We start from the raw sequence: 18,255 nt of genomic DNA on the forward strand, positions 1-18,255 counted from the left end.
CTTGCATATTTTGCCATTTCCTAACTTAAAGAACCATCACTTCTCCCTTTAAAGAGTCAAATCATTGTGTTTTAAAGTGTTTCGGAAAGCAAATCTTCAGTTGTACTAAAAAGGGCGAGAACAGACGTTGGATAAATAGATTTGTTTTCTTCAAGAAATTATTATAATATAGACTTCTGTCTTAAGTCACTGTACGCCTTTATATTTGCACCCATTGCATGTCTTTGGTTTGGCTTTAAGAAAAGAAAATAAATAATTAAGTTCACCTTCAGCTGCCCAAAATGACTGTTGTTTGTGTTTCTGTGCCGTCTCTGAACCCATACTTCCAAATGGGCTCTTTGTCTTAAGCTGATGCATCTTTGGACATTTGAGGGTCAGAATGTATGACAATTTCCTCAAAATAGTTTTATCCCAGAGCTTCTATCACATTCTGCAGTCATAAAGCTTTCCTTGGTTTCTTGTTTGGTTGTTTCCTAGCTTATATTGCATAATAGAAAACATACGTAGTCTTCTAGTCTTTGGTATTTGGGCTAGTGTATCTGACTGTCTGATAGGAGACATCAGTCGTAAAAGTCTATGATTCAAAAGGTTTCTCCCCTCCCAGTCAGGTTTGTATGTTTTAAAGATGAATTTACCCTTCACCATCTCTATGGATTCTTGATATATTTGCAAAAGGCGGTTTGGCTACAAGTCGTGGCAGTGAGCAGCCCCTCTCTCAGTTTGTCACCCTTAAAGAAAACAAAACAGACAACAAAAATAATGTAAAAAGTTTGGTTTTCAGCCTTGCTTCAACTAAACAAAGCCTTAACCCCCCCCCCCCCCCCCCCCCCCCAACCCCTCAATACACCCAGCCCACCTGAAGACCACCCTCCCCTCCCTCTTGCTCCCACCCCCATTCCCATCCTTGCCCTCTCCTATCACGCTTTGGTACAAGTGCTGGACGCTGAAGATTGGGTGCCGGGGCTGGCTCCGTCATCTGTCCATTTGTCCAGACTTCGGCGCCGGGCGTTCATGAAGAAGTTGCTGACAGTGGTGAGTTCGAGCCCCAGCTGTTGCGAGATGGTGAGCTGCATCTCTTTGGATGGCCGCTTGTTCTCCTTGAAGATAGCCAACAGGGTGCGCCGCTGCAAGTCAGTGAAGACAAGTCGCGACTTCTTTGGTGTGTTGTTGCGGTCCTTCGCTGTGTCCTGCTCCTTCCGTTTGCACGCTACAAAGGAAAAAAAGGGATGGAGAAGAGTCAGACATAAATAAAACCAAGAAAAACAAGGTCTTAGTGCTTGCATTTGACCAACAAGTCATAGATGGAGGATTTAGCGAGCACAGGTACTCCTGTTGAATGACGTTAATGTTCCGATCAGCTATACTCCAATTGTTTTAAAGGACCCATATTATATATTTTTTCATCTGATGGTCAGAGGTGTTTTACCCCAAATTCAGCCTTCATCCCTAATTTTAGCCGTTCCAAAAGTGCCTGCAGTCTCTCTCCTGAGAACGGATCGTTTCTCTGTCTGAACATTTTAATGTTCATGAGTGGTCCTTATCGATGCCCACTCCAAACCTTTCTCGGGATGAGAATGCAGGTTTCGCTGGTGCCTGCTTGGTGATTTTAAAGGGCAGGCTCAGCTAGCAGGGGCCAGGTCAGTGGGTGTATCCACTATTGGGTGGAGTGGTTATTTCATTTCTTAAGATCACAAAGGGAAGGCTCTCAGACTCACCCAAATGCACATTGGCGAAAATGTGGAGTAAACAAGTGAGAGAGGGGATAGAATTTAATAATTTTTGGACCTCATACATAGACTATAGGGACACATGACTGTTAGCAAACCATTACGACGTGAGTTTTCCACAATATGGGAACTTTAACAAAGGTTTATCAAACACAAAACCACTGGGAAATATTGCTGAAGGTTCCAAATGTTGTTTTTTTTTACAAAAATTCTATCGAATGACATTCCAAAGGTATTACCAAGTGGAACCAAAAGGTTACAGATGATCTAACAAAAGTTTATTCCAAAGATTTTACCAAGCAGAACCAAAGGGTTACAGATGATCTACCCAAAGTTTATTCCAAAGATTTTACGAATTTTACAAAGATTTTTCGAAGTGTGCAGACCCTGAATTGGGACACGGCCATAATCCTTACTTCTTGTGGATTTTATTCTGGAAACCAGGTGATGTTAAAGCCATCAGCAAGAAACTGTAGTTGTGAAATGTTCAATGAGACCAATAGAACACAGAAACACGAGTCTACGTCTGGCGGTAATCAGAGGCAGGTGGAGGAAATCTGACACAAACTGGACTGTTGTGTGAAAGAAAGAAGACCCTAAGAAGTTAAATATCAGAAAAATCAAGTAAGAGAATAAAAAAACAATTTGAAGCGTTTACCTAAAAAACAAAAAGTCACATGCTGAAAAATATGAAAAGTCTGAATTTCAAACAATAAAATCGTGTTTAAGCACGAATTAACACAAGACGATAAAAACAAATAAAATACTTTATCATTTACCACCTGAAATATTTCTGCTGTTGTTTGACTGGCAGTCAGGACAGAAGCAGAGGAGGAGGTCTGGGTGTGTTTGATTTGATTACCTCCTTGAATTAAGTATGCACGAGCCTGAGCCCAACTGATCAATACGAATCAGGTTAAGGACTCAATTCAGTAACACAATTGTTATGTAAGGAGAAACTGTCTTTGCTGTAAACACAGACACTCACAGGGCAACATCCCTCCGCCTGTCTCCTCTCAGCTTCTTATCGCAGCAGTTAGCGACCTGATGACAGATGCCAGCGACAGATTGCTGCCTTTGTTTCACTGCTGTCCGTCTTTGTCACATGACACAAACTGATTGCTAAAAGTGCACCGTTTCCTCAAATGCCACTTTAAAACATCAAACGTAGAGAGTGTTTGTGACTGTGCTGTTTGGCATGAATGAACGGATTCTCCTTCCTTTGTTCTCGAGGTAAATGAGTGAAAAATGTCCACAGATGTCAGTCGTCTTGTACGTTAGACTGCAGATTGTCACTGACAGATGGCACTGTTGATCTCTGAATATGAAGAAGTCTGCGGTCCAAACACACACATGTTTACAAATGTTGATCAGGTTGTGTGTTTCTGAGAGAAATCTGCTTTGAATAATCCTCATCTTCTCACCAAAACTAACAAAATAAAAAAGTATGGACTAATGATCAGCGTATTTAAATAAAGACAGAATCACCTTAAATTACCTCAAATTACAGTTTATAAATCTCCTAAAACTATTCTGTCGACTTGCTTCAAGTTTTTTTTAAATTTTTTTTTTTATTGTTCCACATCATTAAAAATACATTTATTTGCTTTTTTCATTATAATGAATATACATTTATTTGGCTTAAATTTGTTGTTAAAGAAATAAAGAATTTTTAGCACAATTTATGTTTCAGCCAAAAAAAAATCTGCTTGTATGTTGTTTGTTGATTCAAAGTCTAAACTAGAGGCATTCATGGACTTTGGATGCAGCTAAAAAATATCTGACGCACTGCTGTAACTCTTATCATCAGCCCATCCATTTAGAAGTCTTTTTACACAAAAACATCTAATATCTATTCCCAGTGAAATTATGGCTGAATTAACCAAAACAACACCCCCAACCTAAAAAAAAAAAGACAAATACAATATGACATAATATCATATATATTATTTCTGATTAAATAAATCAAAAACATCCTAAATCCCATCAATCCTTTGGATAGTGAACTTCCTTCTTTCTCAGTGGTAAAGAATTTTATTATCTTATTGTTATTTTATTACTATAAACATAAAAAAATGTAAATAAATGACTGTAAAATCATGTTTAAACAGAACCTGCATTTTGACTAATCACAGCTAGCTGACGACAAAGTGAAGCTGCAACTCTGTCTTGTAAGTAAAAACACTTTTAAAACTAACATTTATTTAATTCTTTGTGTCACACAGAAATGCAGTTTTTGTTCAGAGGATACGATAGCGAGCAGATTAGCTTTTCTGTGTGTATTTAGTAAGAGATTTAGCAAGTTACTGTAGAAATGATCATGTGCTTGGTGTTCAGTTTCAGCCGCACATGAATATTTATTTCAGGCAGAGATTTAAAATAAGAAAAAAGAAGAAAAATATTGTTTCCATTTGCTCAGAGATTTCTCGCTGTGCTTTCTGCTTACTGCAGCTTGATGAATCACAGCTCAGCAGTTCAACCTAGACGGGATTTTTCTTTCTTTTTACAACTAAAAAAAAGTGCAGACACATCTCGGCGTAAACAGGGAGTAATCACCCCCCCCAAAAGTTAAAATCTGCTGTCAGAGGAGAAAGGTGGTGCTTGACTGATTCAATCAGGGTTTTCTCCCCTCTGTCCCAGGTTACAGTGAGGATCAAACACATAATTATATTATTCAAGAAGGATTTACTAGTTTAAAAGGGGGTCTAAGTAAAGATGGGGGAGGACTGTTTTTTCTTTAAAGGTAAGGACAAAATCAATAGGATCAATAAAGCAGGGTTCCTCTTCCTTTCATCAGGCTCTCTTGTAGACATCATTGTGCTGCTAACAAGATCAGCAGGAAATGCCGACTGTAACTGGGTTTCTCTATTTGTTTCTTTCTTCAGTGTGATTCACTTGTCATGTTGCTTCCACCAACTATTTTATCTCAGCTTACTAAATCTGATTGATTTCAACAGTCAGGCTGTTATTCTCATTGATATTTTCACATCAGCAAATAAATGGAATCGTCAAGCTAGCATCTTGTTCACTAAACATGGTCATAGTATTTTTTTTAGCACCACATCTGTCTGATGGAGACATTTAAAAATTCTAATGCTAAAAAATCTCGTGTATGCCAAATTAATTTGTTATTTGCTTTTCTTTACGGTTTTATTTGTGTCAGTTTTCTTAAACCGTACAACAACAGCATTGGTGCCTGAAAAATCTAGAGAACACGTACAAACATTGAACCCTCTGGGGACCAAGGGTATTTTAGAGAAATAAACCCCGCATGACTTATTTTTAGTTTAAATGCTAATAAACACCTCCTTTCAATGTCCCATAATGTCCTATACCTTGTTTTCTTTACTATTTTGAATTGAAATATCAAAAACTGCTATGTAAATGAAGATCCTTTGCTTATTATAATTATAAAGTATTATAATTTTGAAGCATGACTAAAGGTACTGAAGGGGACTGAAGGACCGCAGTGTTCCGAAATCACTGTCAGCTACACACACTTTTATCTGTTACCAAGTTATACATCTGTTACGACGCCGTCGTGTCGTTTATGTTGAAATAAACTACTTGAGTAATGCAAATGTTTGTTTGAGCAATTATGCATGGTATGTGTGCGTAAAAGCTGTTGTTTTCATAATTTATCGGCCTTGTAAATACAGAAGGCAGCTATCTGACTGCTAATGACACGATGCATAGTGATTGATACTGTTTGGAGGCGTTTCCTGAGGCATCATCAGCTCTGATTGGACAAAAACACGTGTCATGCGCCAAAGACAAAGGCTCTGATTGGAACACCTATTTTGACACAACACTGTATCACCTATGAATGGGCTACAGTGATGCCGGAACTACCGTCTGAAAGCCCGGAGTCTCCCGATAAAGAGGGGGGAAAAAAGTAAGTTTCTATCTTATGGTTTGAAAGCTGTGCTCGATTAAACACAACATGGTCCCTGGCATTGCAGACGATGCCGGCGTCCCCAAAGAGTTAAAAATCCCTTGCATGACAAGATGCTGGACGAGTTCTTAATTGTAGCCAGAGGTGTATAATCCAGGTGCCATGAAGTAGAGGTCCTGTCATGTTTTTGGATCTACCTGTGCATTTAGAGCAGGTGTTTTTACTAACAGGCTTATCTACGTTGCAGTGGAGCTCAGCTAGTTAAATTCAGCTGGTTTAGTGATCGCTTGGAACAGCTGCCAGGCAGGACTTTTACTTAATGGCACCTGGATTGTACTGCTCTGATGGTCACCAATGGATTAGCTTCACGTTTAGTCAACTGTATGGCTAGAAGACATCGAGTCCTTCAGCCTCCATGTGGGTGTGAACCTAATAGCTACAGACCCCTCTGTGACCCTCCTCTGGACACAGTCTAGTCTGGTAAAATAGACTGGATCCACCTCATGTAGTACTTGTGGCAATAGATATCCAGAGAAACATCAGTCAGGAAATACCATCCACTTCCCTATCATCAACCAAAAACAAATATATGTGGACAATCCTCATGTAGACCTGAAATTCTGTTTCCGGTACGCAGTGAGTGGCCACATTGAGACGTTGTCACATCCAAATCATTGTGATGCGATGGACTGCCGGGCTGAGGAACATATGGACCACATGGCTTTGAACGTTGAATTTCCCCTCGGGGATGAATCAAGTATCTTTGATTGGATTTGATTTGATTTGATGACTGATTTAGCCCAAAAGACAATTTGCCGCTTGGCTATGTGTATCCAACAGGGACTTCCAAACAAATGCAAAATAAATGAGGCGGCTACGATATAGATTCATACATTCAATTATAAGCAAGTATACTGGCAACCTTACCGAACAACCTTTCTTACGTTAATGCCCAACCAAACTTAGGATTTGGTGTAATTATCATCCTGTTACGCCAGGCTAACCAACACTAAGACAGTAAAACAGAAAGGCTGTGGTGCGTTCCGGCCTCTCGTTGACCCGGCCACAGAGTTTTGGTTGGATAAAACCACAAAGATTTGACAACGCAAGACGAGTCCTGTTCATATAAACTGGTCAACGGTGACGTCTTTCACATCATCTTGCACGTGCGCACTCCTTGGCGAATCTGTGTCGTGTTTGTGCAACTGCATGTTTTTAATTTTAATAATCCAGTTCAATTCAATTCAATAGTTTTATGTCATCAGTAAAGACGCAGGGGTTACGTGCACCAGATAGCTAGCTGTTAGCATTGTGTTTATGATGATGGCGCGCTGATGATGTTCCCCCTGACGGCGGGGGACTCTGGCTGGGAAACCCCCCTCCGTCCCCTCGTGGGTTGGCGCATGGCTGGCTCCGGGGTGGGGCGGTTGGGGTCTGCGCCTGGGGGTGGCTGCCGATGGCCCGGGTCTCGGGGGTACTCCTGGCGTGCCTCTTGCCTTTGTGTGGGAGGGGTCACACTGGCATGATCACCTTTCCCGGAACACGTTCCACTCTGCATGTTCTGCATGTGACACAGTCACCGAGTCGTCACGCAGTTTTATTCACTAACAGCAGCTAGTTTTCTCATTTCTGTTTGTTTCTCATTTATATTTAACTTTTTAGATTCATAGTTTAGTTACTATGATCTAAAGTTGGCTTGTATGTGTATGTATATGTGTTAATACTGGCGAGTGCGTATATGTTTGTACGTATGTGTGTGTGTGTGTGCATAAAGGTGTGTGTGTAATTCTGTATATATATATATACATACATATATATACATATATATATACATATATATATATATGTATATATATATATATATATATATATATATATATATATATATATATATATATACATATATATATATACATATATATACATATATGCTGCGATGGACTGACAAGCTGTCCAGGGTGTACCCTGCCTGTCGCCCAAAGCCGGCTGGGATAGGCTCCAGCTTCCCCGCGACCCTGAATTGGAATAAGCGGTTTGGAAAATGAATGAATGAATGAATATACATATATGTGTATACATATGTGTGTATATGTGTATACGTATGTGTATATATATATATGTGTATATGTGTGTGTATACATATGTGTGTATATGTATACATCTGTAGGTTGTTTTTTTTTTCTTTTTGTTTTTGGGTTTTTTTTTTCTGTCCCTTTATCTCTTTCACTTTTCTTATGAGGTGTTTTCTTTCCTTACTCTTTCTGTCTTTCGTCTGTCCTCTCCGGTCCAGCAGTACAAACTCTACAATTCAAACAATAATACAAAATAAATATAGAAATAAAATAAAAATTCAGAAAGTCAAGGGGATCATTATATCTATAAAGCTTCCCTTGGCAGAGAAAATTTGCTGAGCAGAACACATAATCCAGACCATCATTCTGCTTGCCTAAATGCTGGACAAGACAAAAAAAAAAAAAAAAAAAGATTGCGCGCACACCTGGGTGTCTTGATAAAGTTTTACTGCCCTCTGGAGGCCTGGCATGTGCACTACATTAGCAATGAGGGTCTTCTGTCTCATCTGTTGTTCATACTGCATCTAGTGTTGCTGTATATTTCTGCAGTATACTTGCATAAGACACAATATATAAAAAACTAAAACAGCAATAGTTTTGTCTCCATGTTTAACTTGCAAGTGGAGTTTCCTTTTTCACGTGGGTCTTGTCCTCTCTTTTGCTAAATACTAATGAAGCGCCACCTTCGGGGAGAATGGGGATATATTACTGTAAAAGTTTGGTTCACTTGACAAAAGTGCATTGTGAACACTATCTCTCCTACAACTGAGCTGAGTCCCCAATCGGACCGAGTCTTGCTGACTAAACCAATGTGAATGCACTCCTAAATTTGCACATATGTGAGGTGATTTGCATACAATGGAACCTCTAGATTCTCCACTTCAAATCTTTGAGAAGACAGTGAACCCCATGTTGCTTCTGATACCAGCTCTATTAACCATTCCTAGAAAGGTAAAGCGATTCTTATCACATGGAAAAGTCTGGTTATTCATCTTGTCCTTGCTTTTCATCACTTTTATCATCCAGCAACCTCATCACCAGTAAAAACCTTTACTATTAAAGCCAAATGACCTCAGTTTCTATCACAGTATAAATAATCCTGAAGTGTTACCATCATCATTATCTCCAAAAGCAATCATCACTACAATCACTATCTTTGACTGCCACTATCGTCATGGTCCTGATCCTCATCACAATCATCAACCATTATGCTCCTAACCAGAAAATATTTTGAGATGCTACTTTCATAATCCAAATGTCCTTCATCAGTACTTTCCAAATTCTTTCCCCCACATCTGTGTTTATCAGCGTAAAAATGCAGTCAGCTGATCACACCTACTTCTGACCGAGAGGTTGAGTCTTCCAATATGACCAGCTGAGGGCCATTACTTTGCTTTAAAACCTTTTATCTGTACACTTGAATAGAAGTCAAGTATTGAGCCTCGAGAGCTTGTAATACTCACCGAACTCATCATTGTATCATACAGAGGTTTTAAGACTCGAGGGCGGCTAGCTGTCGATAGAAACATCAAGGTGATGTTTTATTGAAGCAGCCATTCATAGTGACCACAGAGAGTTCAAGGCAGAAAAATGGAAATGGAGTGGAAAAGATGGACAGCGGAACAGAAGGAACAAAGGGATGGAAAGAAGGACGCTGAAGAAAGGAAAAAAAACCCAAAACACTGGAAAAATAGGAGAAACTGGGTGGGAAAGAGATCTCACAGGGATAAAGCAGACAGCAAACACAAGATTAATTTTCTGTTGATGATCTTGTTTCATCTTTGCTTGTAATAAATAATTCCTAAAAGAAAAAAAGGGAAAATCCCAGACCCTTAACTAGTTAATATTTTATTAATTTGACTCAATAAGTGGTGGCCCTTAGGGTGCTGTGCTGGACCAATTGTTTTCTTTGTTTGCTTTTAGGGAAAAAACCTTTTTTTTAAATAGCTGCACAGACAATGTGAGTATATTTATCCTGAAATGACCACCCCTACTCCTTAAAGAAAGAGTAAATGTTATATTGGTCATTTTTGTATTTATCTTCTAATAATACCATTTGAAATTGTAATGTGTATCACAGAAAAGCCAAAGTCACCCTTAAAACAAGGTGTGATCTTTACGAGTTATACCTCATAATAAAGGTGGCGAATCAAAGGCCTGTACTATGATTTTTTTTTTTAAACATTTTTTTATTCTCTTTTCTTCTCCATAATATATTAGCAAACCCATAAAACAACAACAGAAAATATACTCCAGAGTTACAACAACTACTACACAACCATTGTAGTACATTTCATGTAAAAAAAAAAGTAAATAAAATTGGAGTAGGAAGAAGAATGAATCTTATTAACCCTAACCCCCCCATCCTCATTTCAAAGTAAACCAATTGGAAGCTATCATCTACGGCAAACACTAAGAAAGAAACACAGGTATGAAATACTTCTTTTTTTAATCATTTTTTTGCATACAGTTATAGTATGTACTTAAATTAAATTGAGAAGGATTTGAACAACTTTTAAAATCGCTTTTAAGTGCGTTCCATTGTTTTGCACCAACCACTGAAATACACATTCTTTTAAGTGTAGTTTCTGCGAAAGGTTGTTTAAAATCACAATTTCGTCTATGATACCATGAAGTGGGTTTAACATTCCTGGATATCGCTCGGTTACCTGGGTTTAATTACTCAGACATTTGCCATCCTGATAAGTAGTACTACGAAGCTGGTTATAAACTTGGTAATGGACCCGGTCTTCCCATCTGGATCAGCTCACATGGGAATGGTATTTGACCAATCGCAGAGCAGCTACTTTACCATGGAAATTCAAACAATTTTTCTTAAAAAAAAAATAAAGAACTTAAACTCATCATCGGGAAAGCAATAAAATAGTCAAGATGGAATGCAGGCAGAAAATTGCATAAACTTGTGAGATTATTTAATTTTTGTCCGCATTGGTTTGTCTGTCCATTAGCAACATAACTTAAAAAGTTATGGATGGATTTTGATGAAATTTTCAGGAAATCTCAGAAATGGAATAAGAAAGAAGTTATTAAATATTGGTGGTGATCCAGCTCATGTCCTGGAAGTTTTCTTTATAGGTGGAGGGCAGTCGTAAGCATCCAGGAACATCAGTGAATGCCACTTCCGAGTCTTTGGCAGAGGAAAAAAACGGTTGCTAAAGTCTAATCCTTTCAGCGTTGATCTTTATAGATTTATTTCCACAGACAAAAGATAGTTTTTAAGCAACCAAAAAGACACAAAAGCCCAGAGCGGTGTGACACCTGTGTAATACCTGGCTAGCTACCATCATGTCAGTGACGTCAGTGCTGATGGGAAACTTTGGAGTCATTCAGCAGTTCGTTCACATCATTTTCTGGCCCTAACTCTGACATAACTCTTTATAATGTCTGGTTGTTTTTGTGTGGATGCCAAAAATACCATGAAATGTCTGCTTACAGTTTCAATAACAAACGTCTGTTGGTCGTTTCTTGTTAGTAGCTACATGACAATGTGACAGCAGGTAGACATAAGAGATATAAACATACATTCATTCAGTCCTACCGCCACCGTCTTTACCTCATATCCAGCCTTCACTCTGTAACAATATGACTGTACGACATTAGGGAAAAATTTCCACATAAAGCCAACCGAGAAAGCTGGTTTGTCTTGAGAAGGCGGGTTTTTTCTTCACTGGCAAGATGCTCACTGTCACAAGACCACCGTAAGGTTAGTTTGTGCCAGAAAATCTCAGGGAAAAATAAGGAGGAAGTGATTATATCTTGGGGGTGAAAGAGATCACTGCCTGGAACCTGGAATTTTTTTTCATGATTCTTTACTTTTAGGGGAAAGGGATGATTTCAGCATCACAGCTTCTCACTAAAACTAACACCAACAATCACTGGCAGATAAATACAATGTGTTAATGTGTAGTACTCGATATTAGGAGTAAAAGTTGAAACAGAGGAAGTGAGTTAGCCAGCTAGTTCTGGTTTCATCTTACAGATATAAAGAGGAGCTCAGCAGAGTCATTACAGACTGTTTTCATCTTCCCCACAAAGATGGATTACAGCCTGGGAGCTTCTCTGTGGCGGGCTCAGTCTCCACAACGGCAAATAGGAGTCCTGTTACTGATGGACAGCGACTCCCACAGTGAAATAAGGAGAAATAGATCTGTTACACACAACATATAGGCAAAATTTAAGTCAAACACCTCAGATTTAGGGGCTTGAATACATAAAAATACAGCAAACAAAACGTAAACTTACAGTTTTTCATTCCCTGTGAAAATCTTCTATTTAAATTTCAGATTTCGTAACGAGTAAACCAGAGCTTTAGGTCCAAAACAGGTTTTTTTTTCAATACCACCATTATCAAAGCACCTACTTCCATATGATGCCTAAATGTCTGCTGTGTAGGAAACTTCCAGCCCAGACTCCCCAAAAACCCAAACAACAGACAAGCAAACAAAAACACTTCAAAAGGAGGGGACATTTTGATGACAGTCTTCTTAAGACAAACCACCCCTACTTCTCGCCCAGTGATGGCTGGGATAGGCTCCAGCTTCCCGCGACCTTTAGTTGGACTAACTGGTTAAGAGAATGGATGGATTAAAATATACAAACCAGTGTTTTTTAATCTTCATCATGTCATTTGACATGTTTAACACTAACTTTAATGTATTAAACAGTGTTGAATAAATGCATTTAGTTTCTGTGATTTTTCCCATTTAGCTGTAAGAATGTGTTGCATTCAGCTACAGAAATATTTCGTTGGTCACCGCCATTTTGAGCTAAGTGAAAAAAAAATAAACCAAGCAGCTTGGCTTGAAAAATGGATGAAAAAAGACTAAATATAAAATTATGCTATAAATCCATTCTGGAATCTGTGCTTTACTTTAATTAGATGTTTATTTGGTTTATTTGATAACAAAACACCAGTAAGAAGCGTAAATGATCTTGGGGACCCAGTAGGGAGGACCTTTTTCACTGTTGCACCACTAAACAAGCAGCAAAGCAGCTGTGTTATTGGAGATGATAAGCAATGAAAACAGCTGGAGAAAACTCAGAAAGTGAAGCTGCAGCAGATGTTGAAGCTGAGCATGAAGACTTATCCGTTACCCAGAGATACTGTGATTTTAAAAGATCGGAAATGGACCAAACTGGTAGTTGCTGCAAATGCTGTGAAGCTGAAGTTGTTGCCGCAGGTGGCAACACAAGCACCACCTTGGCTGAAAACATGGCACTAAGATCAGCACCCTCCACATCCTCAGGTATAACTGAACAAGCTAGAGGATGCTCAAGTCAGGTGTAATGTCTAAAGCAAGAGAAAGCCTGCAGTGGAAGGAGATGACCAACAGCATCACAACACAGACAAACACCTGATTCTGATCGGTTCTGTGGAGAAAGATTCAGGGCTGTAATCAAGACGCTAGATCCCAGATATGCTGGACATTTAGAATATTTCCTCTTTACTATTTTTAGTCAATCTATAGCATTAATTTTCTCTCAATCAGTGGAAAATGTAAAAACATCAAGTCATTTTACATTGTTGGCATTTCTTTCTGCTTCTGACAGGATTTAATGCAAATTATTTCTGCAGATATGCACCAAAAATGACATATAAACTAAAAACAACAGACACAAGATATCTCTGCATGATCTTTTTTTTAATATTCTCCCCACGACTCCCCACAATGCATGCTGTAATGTATTAGGGACCTAACAAATATGAATGTTGGCAATTTTGGTGCAGATCCCATATATTTCTACAAGTAAACTATGTTTCATGGCGAGAAGGCTTTTTTCTGTGGGTTGCCACAGTAACACTGTTTGTCCTATTAGAACATTTTGAACAGTGTTTGATCCCCAACTTTTCATGAAGCTTCCTGCCAAATTTGGAGTGATTGTATAAATCCCCTCAGACTCGTTCATTCAAATACAATTGGTGTAAAGTGAAAATTTGGCAAAAAACGGGCATAAACTCCAAGATGGTAGATATACCCTGTTGCCATGGCAACATGTGTTTCATTGACTTTTTTGCTTGTCTTGGGGTGTTAAACATGTGTGCCAAATTTTGTTGTACTACATCAAAGCAGACAGGTTCCAATTCATTTGGGTGTTTTTTGTTACTCTAGGTGGTGCCATTAATTCATCCATATTCTGCCCCTTATCCAGGGTCGGGTCGCGGGGCCAGCAGCCTAAGCAGGGAAGTCCAGACTTCCCTCTCCCCAGCTACATTTGCCAACTCTGCAGGGGAATCCCAAATGTTTCCAGGCCAGCCGAGAGATATAATCCCCCCAGCGTGTCCTGGGTCTCCCCAAGGTCTCCTCCCAGAGGGACGTGCCTGGAACACCTCACCAGGGAGGTCCAGGAGGCATCCTGACCAGATGCCCGAGCCACCTTAACTGGTTCCTCTCGATGCGAAGGAGCAGTGGCTCTACTCTGATCTCCTCCCGGATGACCGAGCTCCTCACCCTATCTCTCAGGGAGAGCCCGGCCACCCTGCAGAGGAAACTCATTTCAGCCGCCTGTATACGAGATCTCGGTCTTTCGGTCACGACCCACAGCTCATGACCATAGGTGAGGGTAGGAACGTAGATCGACTGGTAAATCGAGAGCTTCGCCTTCTGGCTCAGCTCCTTCTTCACCACAACAGACCAGCGCAGAGTCCGCATTACTGCAGACGCCGCACTGATCCATCTGTCGATCTCTATCCTTCCCTCACTCGTGAACAAGACCCCGAGATATTTAAACTCCTCCACTTGGAGTAGAACCTCACTCCTGATCCAGAGAGGAAAATTCACCCTATTCTGGCTGATAACCATGGTCTCATATTTAGATTAAAGGTGGTGCCATAGAGCCGTTTTTCATTTGAAACCATAGATATCTTTTTAGTTTGATAGACTTGACTCGCAAACAAAACAACAAATCTAATGATGAATGACATTTAGTAGCCTTGGAAGAGCTAATCCAGACAATGCTAAGGTAGGTGGGTTGTTTCTGTCTTCAACCAATCAGCAAACAGCTTAGATTAACAACATGTGTTGCATTAACTCAGAGCCCTGAGTGTTTTGGAGTATTTTGGCCTATCTGTGGGAACTGTTTGAGGGGGCGGATTTAGCCAGGTGCGTGCACTGAGGTGCCTTCGGGATGTGTCCCCCCCCAAGCACATACACCACATGTTGGGTGTGCGCCTTTGGGGGGCATTTTGGAGATGTTTTGCCATGTGTCCACCCAAATCCGGAACATCAAACGCTGTCTTTGGTAGCCAATGAGCTAAAATGTACTAAAAAGTCATGTTTACATTTCTGTCAGCAAAACCACACAATCAATATGTGTTACATGGGAGAAAGCAGAAATTAGATAGCAGCTAATTCTGTGCTACGCAGCTAGCTCCTCTCTTTCCATCATTTTCCTCCATGTGAGTGTGTGATGTGGAGATACAGGCGGCGGTAAAGGAGGGAGACCCCAATGAAGTGGTGGGGATTGAGAAATAAAGGGAGTGTGAGAGGTGAAAAAGAGTCAGACAGAGAATTTGGAGATCAATACAGCTGAATAGAAAGCCACAGATGTGTGTGTGGACTCCACACATGCAGACAGACAGGCTTCATTCTGGAAGAAGAAAGCTTTCTGGCACAAAGGCCTGCCATCAGCTGGAGAGCTCTATCTCCCTCTGCATCTACAGCTTTAATATCTCTCGCTCTGTTTCTCACACTTTGTCACTCCGTCTCCTTTCTTAAACCTTTCACAGCGATTTCCTACATTTTTATTTTTTCTGTTTCTCTTTTGTTCGTTTGGTCTCATCCATTATCTCCTCCTCATTTTCCCCTTTATGCTTTTTCCCTTTTGTCTTCATCATCTCCGTAACTCTCCCTCCTGCATTCTTTCCTCCACCTCCGTTCTTCCTCCTCCTTCATCGTCTTTCTCCTCCTACCTTTCTGCCTCCCTCCTTTCAAATTCCCAGTGTCTCTCCTCTTCTCTCTTTTTTTATTGCACCATAACCACTTAAGCCCTGGTATCCATTACAGAAAGGGCATATAAGTGCAGGGTAAGTAATAAAGTCGCCCTTCAACATACTCTGCTGCTTGTGTGTGGCGCCACATTTGGATGCTCCAGCTCTCCGTCTTGAGGAGGTTGGACTGAACGATGTTTGGATTCATTAATCAGACTGTTAATGTGGATGATATCGCCAGGATGTCAATCCCTCCACCCTTAAAATCATGATTGTTAACTGTCATTTAATTCTGTCTGCAGAATTAAGGTGTGTTACAGCGTGATCTTTTTAAAACACCAGACTAAACTTGTCAGCAGCAGTTTTTTTGGCACCGCTAACATCAATATAAATCTGATTTCTGAATGACAGCATCAGCCGTTTTCAACATGTAGCAGCAGTGTTAGTCATAGCTGGATACGCATCAGGCTGCATCTGAGGAAAATAGCACAAAATAGGTGATGCAAGTAACTATAAAGTCCATTTGATCCAGAAACTGATGTTGCTGGTTGAACTTGATGGACCAGGACATGTCAGTATGTTTTCATTTCTGCAGATACTTATCAATAATAGCCTCTTATAAAAACAAAGTGCGTGTGAACAGGCTGAGTTACTTTACAATCACTACAAGTACTTGAGCACATGCTTAATGTGTTATGTGTGTGTTAGAAAATGTTAGATATTAGAACTGGATCAGTTTAATAGTGAAGATTCCTTCCGTACTGCTCATAGTGATGCTAGAGCCAAGCGTGGCGGCCTGCAAACACACTTGATGCATCATATCTCAGCACTCAGACACAGGATTGTAGCACTTAGCAATCAGTGTATTAGCCTCTCTGTGAGTGTGTATGTATGTGTGCGTGTGTGTGTGTGGTCATGCTTAATGCACCAGGATGCTTTCCTCCTTCCGATTTGAGAAGATAATTGGAAATGAAGCAGCAGACTAAAGCTACCCTCTGCTTCTGTTTCTATGTTCTGACAGACGACTCCTGCGAATCTGCCAGGATTTATTTACTATGATTTCTTCTCCAGCAAAACGATGGGAAAGTTACCCAGCTGTAAAATCAGCCAGCACCTATTACTTTATTGTTTGTCCAATTAAATAATTTGTTTTAACAAAATAAAAAAGAAGCCTCTAATTAATTAGATCAATTGCTTTAATTAAGTCCAAACCCCTCGTTTTAAAACAAACGTCATCATCAGACATCCCCAACCGGCTCCATGTTGTTAACACATTAAATATGCTAATATTACACCTGCCTTATGAAGAAACACACACACAGAGCCCTGACTGAAACTGTTGGCTTACATATGATCAATTTCTTACTCAAATATTTTGCGGATTGTTTGCTAATGTACCCAACAGAATCTGCATGCATAAAAGCGTGCATAAAAATAAGTACAAACCCATTTGCTCCTGTTTAACTCTAAGTTTAGATCTTATGACAACTCATGAACGCCGGCTGAAGCAGCTGATGCAGATTAATCTGCTGCTGGAAATAGTCGCCAACAAAAGCGCTATTACATCACAATTATCTTAGCAGATAGATATAATGGGCTGCAGAGCGCTTCAGCAGTGACCAGTGTAAGAGGTGTGTGTGTGCCATCAAACCATAATTAACCCATACTGATTTACTTAAATAATTTATTCATATAGTTAAATTATTTCAACCTGGTTTTTTTTTCTCATTTTGACTAATTTTGATTCATCGACATATAGAAAGTATAAATCTGTCTGTAAATGACCGATGTACTGAAGAACAAAGAGGGAGTCAGACTGAGTGTAATCACTGAATTAGTGTGTGTGTGTGTGTGTGTGTGTGGGCAGAGAGATGGTTTATCAGCGTCTAATCTTTATGTCCACACGGTCTGTAGTGACATCACCGGACAAAGGTCTCTCTGCCTGCTTACACACACTTAAAAACACACACACACACATGGACACAGTAATGTATCTCAACTTGTTTACCAGGACGAACAGCTTGACCAATCACAGCCACCGGTGGCTCAGTGATGTCACCGAGTTGATGAGGAAATGGCCTCTGAGGAGTTTGATGTCATTCCTCTTGCTTTGTCCTTCAGTTTTCTGTCATCCTACATTTTTTAATTTTGCCTCATTCAGCTCAGTTTCTCTTCAATATTTCTGCTGCGATAATTAATAAACATCAGATGAAATCAAAGCTGCTTATGAACGGAATGGCATCACATTGCGTTTCAAAGACAAGTGGAGTCTGGCTTTGACTGGATCATGGATGTGGCAACATTAGCTCTGTGGTAGGTAGATAAAACTGATCAATATGGTCTCCTATTATTCATCATTTTAACCATATATTGGTAAATATGCGTAACAATCATAGACTGGATATAAAAAGATGGGCGGAGCCTCCGTGACATCACCCGTAGGTTTCTGAAGAGCTGAATTGAAGCTCGGTGGGCGGTTCCTACCATCACCATCTTGGCAGGATCATGCGTGTCGTCTCGCCCGGAAAATACAAATATGGGCAAAGAGGTGGAGCTGAGAGGGGGGCTGTGAGCGTCATGGTGGATGATTGACATCGAGCGAACTCCGAGTTT

At 40.0% G+C, this 18,255-nt stretch overlaps 1 protein-coding gene across 1 annotated transcript in view; it reads right to left on the reverse strand.

Annotated features, from left to right (window-relative positions):
* Positions 1–917: 917 nt before the first annotated feature.
* The window catches only part of onecut2 (one cut homeobox 2), a gene marked incomplete at both ends in the record, with an annotated part of 46,547 nt that continues 29,209 nt past the window's right edge, over positions 918–18,255 (reverse strand). The window contains one exon of the mRNA XM_079256788.1: positions 918–1,207. Coding sequence (XP_079112914.1) covers positions 918–1,207 — 290 coding nt within the window. The remainder of the gene's footprint in view (positions 1,208–18,255) is intronic.

Source organism: Telmatherina bonti, assembly GCF_933228915.1.
Source record: "Telmatherina bonti genome assembly, chromosome: 17".
Lineage (NCBI taxonomy): Eukaryota > Metazoa > Chordata > Actinopteri > Atheriniformes > Telmatherinidae > Telmatherina > Telmatherina bonti.